General features: G+C 40.5%; 1 protein-coding gene across 12 annotated transcripts in view; it reads right to left on the minus strand.

The window, feature by feature from the left end:
- The window catches only part of CEP170 (centrosomal protein 170), a 99,870-nt gene that overhangs the window by 25,191 nt on the left and 62,153 nt on the right, over positions 1-12,526 (minus strand). For 10 of the 12 annotated variants that reach the window (XM_028531102.2, XM_036016145.1, XM_036016144.1 and 7 more), the window contains 3 exons: positions 7,125-7,274; positions 4,383-4,509; positions 395-2,221 (listed from right to left, as the gene is read on the minus strand). In XM_028531102.2, the coding sequence (XP_028386903.1) occupies positions 395-2,221; positions 4,383-4,509; positions 7,125-7,274 (2,104 nt within the window). The remainder of the gene's footprint in view (positions 1-394; positions 2,222-4,382; positions 4,510-7,124; positions 7,275-12,526) is intronic. The other 2 variants (XM_036016147.1, XM_036016151.1) reach the window with 1 other exon arrangement.

The raw sequence follows: 12,526 nt of genomic DNA on the forward strand, positions 1-12,526 counted from the left end.
TTGAATTAGATATTTGAAAGTTAGACATGCTTTTAGGAGCGCAATGTAGACTCCTATTATCTATACTAGAGAGTAATTCCTAATCTGATTTTTGACATACAAATCCAGACGGCTCACCAAGTAGACAACTAAATCTTCTGTATCAGTTCAGTAGACCTCTAATCTTGAAATCACTATTTTACTCCAGGATATTAACTGGAAGTGTATGTAACATCTGAATTTTCTATGTATTAAACTAAATAAAATAATTTTTATAGGAAAAAACTCTCTAGAGTAACTTTTCTGTTGAATATTTTGAGAAGCAATGCTGGAGAGTTAATTAAAAAAAAGAAAAGAATCCCAACACATAAAATAAATATGCTAATATTGTAAAAAAAGTCTGGATTCAATTTACCTGAAGGAGAGCCATGCGCGGAGGACATACTTTTGACCTTGGAGTCTGAGAGTCGAGAGATACTGTTGGCTCTGATTCTAGGAGAAAACTTATCCGAAGGAACTAGTCTGGCTCCACTGCGAATGATGGCTTCCGCGGTCCGTGAAGAGGCACTACCTCTAGAGATGGTGGCTTCCGAGTCACTGCGGGCTGATAACGAGCCCAGCCGGGTTCTCCGAGGCTGAGCCAGTAAATCAATCCTAGAGATGTTCCGCCTTCCCGTGGGAGGTTTCGATGTGGAACTTGTTGTGGACACTTCAGAAGCAACGGATGCTTTGTCCGCATCGGCAAGTTCGCTGTCTGACGCTTCCCCAAGCCGTGCTCGGCGCAAGAGGGAAGTCCTGGTGGGCCGTGGCCTTGGGAGAGTGGTGGATTTACTGGATGAACCAGGCGCGACAGGCGAAGCCTTAGACTTGGTGGCCTTGCTTCCGTCCAGTTTGGAATGCGCGTGCTCATCTGTTGAGGTAAGGGCAGTCCTTCCATGAGGTTTGCAGGAGTAGGTTTCCTGATCGGACGACAGAATGTCAGAGATAGCAGAATGAGGTACACTGGAGGTTTGGTCGTCGTCGGTTAAGTCCACCGAAGGCTGTCTGATCCTCCCACTGGACTGGACGAATTTACGCCCATCTGCTCTGGAGCCTAGATCTGTGGATCGGCTTTTTGTTTTCTTCTCGATTTTCTCCCTAGCACCAGAAGATGATTTTGCAACATCCTTGGAAGGAGAACCCGAAGAACACCTGTCTTTATAGAGACTGGTGAAACTCTTCCGCTTCTGGGTTGACTTCCTTTCGGTCTCCCCGGTCACCAGGCTGATGGTACTGGCTGTGTCCACGTCAGACTCCGGTGAGATGGAGTTGTCTCTGTTGTAGCTGGGAGTATCTGGGCCTTCATCCGTTTTATTATCTTCGCGAAGCTTAGCTTCGAGAAAAGCCATCACCGCCTCTGTGTCTTTCAGAATAAGGGTAGTGTCCATACTGGAATCAGTCTCCATGGAGTCGCTTCTGTCACGTATTCTGCTGGCAGATGCCAGCGCCAGAGACGGGGGTGTGGACGAAGTCTGTTTATTGATGTGGGGGATAAGTTCTATCGGGACGTTGGGGCTGGGTTTCTCTATGGTGAAGCTTCCTTGTCGCACTAAGGACTTGGAGGATTCCTTCTTGTCTCCTCCCTTCGAAGTGTGACCCTTCAGAATGTCCTCAGCTTTTCTTCGCTTGCCCTCGCTTTGTATCACTCTTTCTCCTTTGCTTGCAGAATGTCCCGGAATTTTTTCTGGAGCCAGTGACTCCTGTTTAAAAGATTCCTCCCTACTTCTCTCTGCCTGACCCGGGGCATTTTTGGAAGATAGTTTAGGTGTCCACGGGGCCTGCTCCTTGGGCTCCTGTTGCTGCAGTTTAGCTAATGTTTGCTTTACCAAAGAAGTTTCCTTGTCCGCTTCCCCTTTCTCCTTGGCAGGGGAGGAGCTGACCAAGTGCAGCAGGACTTTACCATCCCCCCCAGTTTTCAGAGGCTCCCCGTTGACCGCCCTGTTCGGTTTCATTGGGGCTCTGTCCGTATCTTGCTTGTCCTTCTGGTACACCTGCGCAGGGGTTTCCTTCTCCTGAAGCTCCGTGTCTTGCTTTTCTCCTATCTCTGACCTCTGGCTCATCACCTTGGCTCTGGCGCTCTCCAGGGACTTCTCCTCATTCGGAAGCTGGGGGAGGGTCCGTCTCCTCCTCTCTCCCTGACTGGCCAAGGACGTGGCCGAGCCAGCGCTTCGCATGGAAATGCCCGATTCGTTGATGTCTGCATCTGTGAAGTAAAACCACAAAGAAGAAATTAGGGCAAAAAGTAAATAGAAAAAGAGTACCATTTTACACTAGGTTTTGAAGTGTAAGTCAAGAGATGGCTTGAGTATAAAATAAGACTTGGACTAAATAAGCCAGCATTGTGACAGAGCAGTTGAAAAGGCAGCACAGTGAATGCCAGGTGCACAAACGGGCAGATTGCTGACAGGGGAGCCAGGAAACCAAACTGCCTGAGACGGACATTTGGGTCATCTGATCTGAAACCTACTGCTGTTGTGCCTCTTTTTCTTTTAGTGTGTTTCATGGAAGTTCACTGTGTTTATTCTGGCTTTGGGGCTCATCCCATCCTCTAAGTTTGGCCCATGACATCAGACTCTAACCAGTGTATTTATTGTAGAGATGCACAGAGAATGCCTAATAAACACTGTTTCTTTGTTATACTTTCAATTTACACAGCAAAAATCCTGTTTTTAATAAGCATCATTATCTAACTGAAAGAATATGTTGGATGTCCTAAGTAAAATGAAAAAATGTCGGACTTAATGTTTTTCTAAAAATAATATCCAACGCTGATTAAAAGAATTTTTTAAAATTATAAGTATGGAAGGTGATAAGACTTGTTTTAATTTTATAAATGGAGGGATTTTAAATTATGGCTGCCTGGTACATTAAGGCCTCATAAACAAATACACAATCACTTTCTCTTTTTCAAGTTAAGTAGAAGCCAGTGAGAAAATACATACATTAATGTTTCCATGTGAGAGAATTTGAGAATACTTAAGGGGTAGTTTCCTGAATAGATGGAATGTGTTTTTGAGAAAAGGGATACATCTTTCAGAGAAATGTAAATTAACATAGAAAGGATGCTAATTTTTTTAAAATAACTGAGGAAACCATGCTACATAAAGCTTCTATAGATTTTTCCTTTACAATTCTTAAAGTTTAGCATTAAAATTTCATAGCAATATAATGATTATGATGCAAAAAATATTAAACTTAATAATTTATATAATTTAGCAATTAATCATGTATTATTTCATTATGGCTTATTTCCTTGCTACTTGAAGTATCTAAAATATAATAGCTATTTTATTTTTTTTTGTATTTTTCTAGCATTTCTCATACCGGGTAAATGGTTAACAAGAACCCTTTAGATTTAAGTGGATTTATCAGCTTACCTAAATAAATTAATTTACAATGTGAAGCCGGAATGAGATGATGAAGGCCAAGTGGTCTACTGTTTCTTATAGCAGGGGCGGAATTTTGCTTTCCAGAGCTAATGCTTAATAATGTTCTAGTGGCTTCTTCTTATAAACATCCTTCGGTCCTCCGCCTGGTCTCTGTTTCCCAAACTCGAACTGGTTTCTGGGAAACAACCTGTAAATCCCTGTCTTTCCAAAGATTTTTGGTAAAACTCTAATTGTCTCTTTGATTTCTGACTGATAAATGATACAGCTTTTCCCTGTCTTGTACCTTGGTCAAATGATACAGCTTGTACCCTGTCTTGTACCTTGGTCAAATAATGCTGACTAATGCTTCCAAAATTCCTAAACCAGATTTTTAGGGAACCACAAGTCAGAGACAAAATAAATTTCTGTTTCCATTTCTGAGGATAACAATGTTAAGACTATAAATGTAAAGCCACATGCAAATTCTCCTTGAATGTTGTTTTTAAATTAAGACTGTAATGAACTGAATCTAATATCATTAGAATCCAGGATCATAAAATTTGTTTTCCTGTATTTCAGTTCATAGAAATAGAATTAAAAGTTAATAAAAATCACATTACATAAATGCAAGAGATGTAGTAAGTAAATTATGTATTAAGTAAATTCTTTTTTAATTGATGTATGGCACAAAAAGTAGCATTTACATATCTGTTGTATTAATGAATGGGATAATTTGGAATATGTTAGTCATCTTTTTAAATTTTCATGTTATACAAATTTGTATATATTCTGTGCTTCATCTACAAATTATCTTTATCATCAGAGTTAATTTGAATGATTTCCACATTAGTTAAATTAAAATTATACATGTAGTATAAGCATGATCATATCTGAAAATGCTCATTTAGGTTTAATTTACTTCTCACTACATAATTCAGCTTGTGTTTAAAAAACGGATGTCCCATCCACATAGACACACACACGAAAAGAAAATACCGTTCTCTAAAGGAACAGGTACAGACAGTTCCATTATCCTTTCCTCCTGATCATGCCTCGTGTGGTTAGCAGCCAAACTAGCCCACTGTGAAACCCAACGCTTGCTTCCGGATGAAGGTGGGACTTCCTGGAGAAGAAAAATAAAATAACAAAGTAATACAGTCTGGTCAAATCTGATTCTCATGAGAGACAATTCCAGTTCGTCTCATTAACCTGTCATACAAAGCAATATTTACTACTCGTATTCTTGTACTCTCATTTATTAAGCTTCCTCATATAGTATAAAATGAATATTCTCTAGTTACCCCCTTTAACAACAACATTTTATTATTGCTGGGAATGGAGTATAAATCAACTTATGCAAGAGTAACCATGGTACTAAAATAAACTCTTGGACCTGACATTTACTGCTGCTAGGTAAACTTAGGTGTATTGTCACGGCTTCGTGGCTCTAACAGTGGAGTCAGTTCTACTCCCTCCTACAGAAGAGCGAGTCTAAAGGTCTGTCCCTAAGCTGTTCTCCAGCCCTCTAACTGTTTCCAGGACCCGGAGTAGTTCCAGCGTCTCAAGGAGTATTAAATCTGCCAGGCCACGTCTTCAGGGATTTCAAAGACAAACCCAGAGCTAAGCACTTCTTTCGATGACACTTTAATATTTTCAGAAAAAGAAGAAATCACCCAACCTTTAAGAATTTTTCTACAACCAGTCTGAACCTACACCTACAGATCTTGCCCATGTCTAGGTCTATCCTTTAAGCAAGGGCTCTTGAACCCTCACAGTCAAATGTGCAGTGGAACTGAGTTCATGATAGGGACCCACAGACTTATGGACACAGCAAGGGGATTCTTAAGACCAGAGCCATCTAGGCATTTAATATGGAAGACCTAGGGAGTGTAAAAAGAATCTAAGCCAAGGCTTAATACTGAAACTTAAATGACAACTAGTGTAGGAAGCTAAGGCTGAAAATTTGTTTTGAATTATTCAAAAACAATATTTTATTAAAAGTGCCAGATTTACTGTATTACTGATGACAGGCTAGAAACTGCTGAAGAAAATATTTCATATAGACTGTATACTCTATGATTTCAAAAATAATACGTTAAAATAGTAAGTCTACATAAGAACATACATACAATGAAGCCTAAGGAATTCTTGCCAAATCCTTCAATTCCTTTTCAAGGTTTTATGGTAAGTGCCCATAGCTCTGGCACTGAAGGAAGGACCTCAGCCATTTACACCGTGCCAGGAATCCCCAGAACAGAGTGGGTTTCACGGGCACATACTTATGTGTAAAAATTGTTCTAATGGCCTCTTTAGGCGACTCTTGCAAAGGCGGGTACGTACTGGGGCCATATACAAATTCTGCTTGGCATGGGTTGAGGGGATGAGAAAGGAAGAGAGAATCTACTTAAGTTCACGTTCACCAGAACCTCTCCTAATACCAAACCCTGCCTCAAACAAGTACAGCTGGGTTTCAGTAAGTAAATGAAGCCTCTTGTGTCTTGTAACACAGAATAACAATTCTTTCAGATCAAGGGGAAAAAAGAACACTAAAGCCCAGTCATTACTTTGACAGTTTTCAGGAAATGGCAGACCATAAAAGGACAATTTTAACATATACGTAGGTGTATTTACCTATCTATGAAAATATTTTGTTTATACTTCACACAAATGGAACTATTATATTTTGCTTTATTTATACCTTAAGATTTTATTTATTTTATATTTATTTATTTATTTATATTTTAAATTAACTCATTTCCTGAGAGGCAGCAGAGCACAATGAGTTAAAGTTCAAACTCTAGCTCCACAAGGTACTAGTGTTAAGACCTTGGCTAACTTAATTATTACATACTACAGTTTCCTGCTTTATAAAACGGTACACAGAAAGCTCCCACTGAACATTAGCTCTTATTATCTGAATAAATTATATAATTAATTAACACTTCTCAGTTACATGCATTTTTTAGATTTCTTTTGGACACATCAGTGTGGAATGAAATTCTAAGATCATTTCCAATAAAGGAAGGAACACTTAAGTGCATAAACCTCAGACAGTTACTGTGCTGGGCATTTTATATACCTCATTAAACTCTCTGTAAACAGTTTTTATTAAAAATTATTTTCTCAGCATTTGTAGGGATGAGAAAACCGAAGACCAAAGGGGAAGCAGCTAAGTCAAAGGCAGGCTGTCAGAAGTGGCAGTTCTGGGATTTGAACTCAGGTCTCTCTAGCTGTGCAATACCACACTGAGTCTAAACTACCTTCACCCAGCCATCCTTAATTAACTTCACATCATTCTAACTGCATCCCAGCTGTACTGCAACGGCACTGCCTGAGGTTTATAAGTTGTATCTGTGAGGCACTACCTTGCATGTTTCCTGGCATGATAAGTCTCTCCATTCCACATACGTGACGTCCTACAAAGTGTAAGCAGCGTATATTTTTTGTTTTGTCTCAACACAATTAGAGCAGCGAGCATAAAGCTCATTCACGGCTTACCAACAGTTAACATTTTCTCCCTCGCTACAAAACAATGTCAATTTGAAAGAACACAGTAATAAAAACTGAAATGGGATTACTGCAAAACTGCTTTAGGCTTTCAGGGGAAACAAATGATTCGTGAGGATTTAGGTTTCCGAAGGACTTTACGAGGGGGCGGATCGAGAACGTCACGTGATTACAAGGGACAGAAATGCACAGGTGTGCGTGGACGACGCTCGGCAGGAGGGAGACGAATACCTCTGAGTTGTGAAACCCAGGAGTGCACAGTGGTCTCCTTTCTTCCACGACTACGGCAGCAGAGCTGAGAGCCCAGTCTTTTATCAGATCTTTATGTTTCTCATGGATAATAGGCCTATTATAGTCCTGATTGTCATCTAATCCAAAGACCTAGGAGGAGAAATCATTTCACAGGTGAAAACTCAGATTAGCATGTGCATACTCTCAGTCACTTCAGAGGCAAATCAAGGTATCCTACATTACCTTCCACAGTGAGAGGAACCCTGAGCTCCGTACGAGGCAGCCTCCCCATGCAGGGAGAGCTGGAGGGAAGAGCGGACAGTGGCAGCTCATGTAACTGTAACCGCCCCTTGTTGATAGTTAGCAAAGGTACTGTTTGGTAGTAAGAAATAGTCAGGATATTACATGTCATTTGTTAAAAGATGGCAATAATGTTAAACACGGAAATACCGCAGAGTTAAAAAGCATACCGCTTGAGCTTGTTTTTAGTCTGTCTCTTTGTTCTGTGATTTTTGAGAAGCATGTTGGAAAACTACAAATGCAGGATGGATTTTATGTGTCCTTTCCCTACCACATGTTTAGCATCTACATACACGCGCTAAATTTGTACATATAAGTAAGTTCGCACGTAACAGATTTTATTGTATGATCTGCATATTGGGTATAGGACCATTCTCGAACTGCAGTCACCTACAGTAACTCACAGGCCTTCATCTGAAGAGCACGTTCCTGGGTCTCCTTTCACAGGTTGGCATTCCGAATGAGCAGACTGTCTCTGGCAGACACTTTGGAAATGTTCTGCATGCAGACAGAAGTCAGCAATCACGTGCTTTCAGGGCAGGACCTCAGGCTTACTCATTTCCTGGCTCATAACGGGCCCCGATTTTGCCAAAGAGGCTGCAGAAAGGTTAACTACGTGAACTTGAACGCTCCACAGTCTCCCTTTGTCCCCACTGTTTATTATTTACAGGTATTGGTTGTGGCTCTAATTATTACAACCAAGAACAACATTGTGTTTGAATTAGCACTTTGTAGGAAGGAGTTTTAGAACAATAAACCAAAGAGACTTCATTCTGTACAAAAGGGGAAAAATACCTTTGTTTCAGCTATTTTCTGGAAAACTTTGGAATGATTATCCAGCACATCTATCTGATACATTTTGAAGTCCACATTTAGTAAGGCAGAGGACAGATTTTTAGTAACTCTAACCTGGGAATTTTACCACTAGATGGCCTTGTCACTTAATATTTCATTCAAATATGACTACAGTTTTAAAGAACTGTGATTTCATAGTCTCTCGAACCACTCAGTATTCAAATTATCTTTGCTTTAAGAGCAAATGATATATTATCAAATTTAAATCAAGTAGGAGTTTTAATAACACACAGAAGCACAATACAAAGAAGGGACAGAGCTGCTTCCGTTTGCTCCGCAGGAGAATGAGTGAGTTTAACGACCACGAGCAGTGAGAACACCAAGTGCCCTTTTCTATGTGCTCTGCCTTGAACCCCACTTGGACAGAAGGCAAATTAGAGCTACTCAAGTTATTTGTGACCATTTAAAATTCAAACATTTTCTAAAGCAAGTCATTAAACTCCAAATGTACTGATTTATCTCCTTATTTTATATAAACTACTAGAAAAACTACTAGAAAACTACTAGATAAAAAATCTAAATTTTTATAAAAACTGCTAGAAAAAATCTAACTCCGGTTTAGCAGTAGAAGATGAAAATGACCACATGTGATGGTTATTTGTGTATTGTAGCTCTTTGGCATGCTAATTTACAAGCCACCTTAAGTGAATTTCTGATTTGCTGATATCACCTCCTAATCGTACTCATAGGGACTTCCCAAACCTTGACTTTCTCAAACATTTAAGCGCCAGCAGTTTCTAACAAGATATAATAAATCTCTCCAAATCACTCTGACACTGTTTTGAGATGACAACAAAAGACATGAACACACGTGAGCAGCAATGCTTCAGGAGGGGGAGTGGAGTTGTGCAGAGAGCGCATTTAGATGACGTTCCACGGACTCCCTGGCAGGGGCATCCGACCTTTGGGTGCCTCTGGGCCACACTGGAAGAAGAGTTGTCCCGGGCCACATGTTAAATACACTGGGACACATAATCACACAAAAATCTCATAATGTTTTAAGTAAATTTATGATTTTGTGCTGGGCCGCATTCCTAGCCATCCTGGGCCGCATGTGGCCCGTGGGCCGCAGGTTGGACTGCCCTGCTTGAAAGCATCAGAGACAGCTAGCTCTACCTGTATCTGTCAGAGAGGTGACATCTGTTTATCTCCCAGACAAGGGAGAGAACCTGAACTACCACTGCAAGGGGAATGACGCCTTCAAAGTTCATCCCTTGTTTCTGACAGTGCTTTGAAAAATTAACGAGAGCAACGACTAGCCTAGCTTGAAATCCGTATCATCATTTTTGTGTCTAGGAACAAAAACAGCTTTTGGTGACAACTTTCATGTGAAAACAAAGAGGCTATAAAAAACTTGTACTGTCTACATACTTTAAAGGTATACTTTTCACATTGAAAAGAGCACGTATATTCTGTGCCACGATCTCATAGTTCAACAGAACTTGAGAGCCGCTCAAAGCAGAGGACAAGTTTGCTCCAGTTTCTCCTCTTTTCCTTCTGGAATCTGTCCCTAGGGGGTGTCACCCACCTCCAAGGTTTCCTTTCAATTCCCAACCACAGACAACTGTTCACCTGTCATCTCACCTCCTATATGACTCAGGTGTTTCCAGAGCAGTATTAACACAGACTCCTGATTCTCTCCTCTTCCCCACTCTGGCCTCAATCAAATGCCCAACTTGATATATGGTACAATCTCTGGAGTTTTCATTCAGCTAGGGACTTATCTGTAGGCTACTGTGCTGGCCACCAGAAAGTATATAACTTACAGTCCGCCCTCAGTATCTGTGGGTTCCACATCCACGAATTTGACCAACCACAAATTGAATTTTTTTTCCATAAAAAGTCACACTGCTGGCCTGTATTATGTAGTCAGGCATACGGTGACTGTGTCTGTACTGGACATTCTTTTCTTGTCATTACTCCCCAAGCAATATAATGTACAAACTATTCATATAGTATTTACATAGTCTTCGGTAGTACTAGTAATCTACAAATAATTTAAAGTATACAGGAGAATGTGTGTAGGGTCTATGCAAATACTGTGCCATTTATACAATGGACTTGAACATCCTTGGATTCTGGTGTCTGCAAAGGATCCTGGAACCAATCCCCTGCAGATAACATAGGATGACCGTTATGGCAGTCTCTGCTCTCAAGGAGCTTAGGTCTCATACAGAAGCTTATGAAAAGAGAGAGAAAGAGAAAAAGAGAGAGAGAGAGAGTCACCTGACCCATACAGAGGTACTCTGTAGTCAAAATAAAACTTCTCTAAGAACCAAACTATATTTTTAGATTTTAGTTTTGAATGAAAAAAAAGCCTAAATATTCTTCAGATGCTACAGAACTAGTGTGTATAAAACAAACCAAGCTTATGAGAAGTTTGACTTTGGTTTTTTTTTCACTAGCATATTATTATCATAGTCATTATTATTTAAAAGCTCAGACTCTACAGAAAATGCCCACAGCTTCTGATTCTGAAACTGGAGGGGAGAATGATGGTACATAAAGCTAAAAAACACAGGGCCAACTTTCATGGGGGTAACCTTCACACCTCCTGAGTACTTGCACAGGGAGGCCAGATTACATTCCATGGGCGTGCTTACTGGCACAGGCAGTACACGCCAGTGTGGAAGGGGTGGAGGAAGCAGGGAGACTGGTCTGTAAATACAATCTCTACCAGTTCAACTCCACAGCAGAGGTTCCCACTGCCTATGAAAATCAACTGACACATAATTACTCTAAAAACTATGCAGATGTCTGGCTGCTAACATCAGAAAGCAAAATCAGGATGACTTAATAGAGAAGAATGTTGTTAAATTTGCAATTTTCCAGGCAATTTTAACTTCACTTAAAATCCTTTAAAATTCAGTGGAATAAGTCTTTCTGAATGTTTAACACAGGATTTGTAGAACACGTGTAATCAGCATTTAAATGTAAGGTTTACACAAAATTGTCAGCAGGGGAAAGCTCGGAATGGAGGTAGGAGAGGCATCTTGTAACTGATCACGGTACACCGATGCCCGCAGCAGAATGCTACTCGCAAGAGTCAGAAGGTGGAAGCAACAAATACATCCACACAAGACACATGACTCGGTCACAGAAGGCATGAAGTACTGACACATGCTAGCTACATCATGGATGACCCTTGAAAACATGCTGAGTGTGAGCAGCCAGTCACAAAGGCCCCATCCTGAATGCTTCTCTTTACATGAACTGTCCAGAATAAGCAAATCCTCAGGGACCTGCCAGGGGCGTGCCAGGGGCTGGGGGAGAGAGGAGTGGAAGTGACTGCTTAACGGGTGTGAGATTTCTTTCTGGGGGATTCAAGTTTTGTCCTAGAATTAGATACTGCTGATGACTGCACACCTCTGTGAATGTGCTAAAAGCCTCGGAATTATATACTTTAATGGCCTAGAGGGTGAATGTTATGTGAATTTTACCTCCATTTTTTTAAAGGCACTATCTGACTTTCTTTTCCCCTTTCACCTCCATCCAAATGTTTGCCCCCTTCCCTGAAGCTATCCTGTGTCCCGAGTCCTCCCATTCCTTAGGAGTGTTATATCCACAGTCTCTTCCTTTCCTATCACTGCTCAGCATTCTTTTTCTTTAGAACCTCCTTTCATAGCTTCACATCCTGCTCGAGTCCAAGCTAATGTTTCTATAGTTAAAATGTCTAAATTCATTCCTCTTCATGGCTCATTTCCTCGTCACACATTCCTTCCATCCCTAAATCTGGCAGCTCATCGATGACCATCTTACCCCTTCTTTGCCAAGAAGATTTCTAAGTGCTAAGTCATTACTGAGGGACTGCTGGAAACCCAACGGTCTCTCTAGTCTTCCACTAATCAAGGCAATTCACGTGAAACTCACACATCTCTTCTGACACAACCCATACCCTTTTGCACCTTTCATACTGTTAGATGCTAAGCTTATACAAGGTTTTAAACTATACATTTTTAGCAAGTGACTTTAGATCAAGATAGAAACAGATAGTTTCGGCACATACGAATATAGGAAAACCTGTTTGTGGGGGCCTGGTTGGATTTGATCAATCCATAAAGTGCTCAAAACAAATTAGCCAGTATAAAGCTAACCACATACACATACTGACAAAATGAAGTCAGTATGAAATAGTGAAATGAAATGGTATATGAAATTCCATGTGAAATGAAATTTGAAAAGGTGTATCAAATTTTTCTTCTCATTCAGTCATTCAAAAGATACTGAGCGTCAAAAAGAAAGAGAAT

Source organism: Phyllostomus discolor, chromosome 15 (genome assembly GCF_004126475.2).
Source record: "Phyllostomus discolor isolate MPI-MPIP mPhyDis1 chromosome 15, mPhyDis1.pri.v3, whole genome shotgun sequence".
Taxonomy (NCBI): domain Eukaryota; kingdom Metazoa; phylum Chordata; class Mammalia; order Chiroptera; family Phyllostomidae; genus Phyllostomus; species Phyllostomus discolor.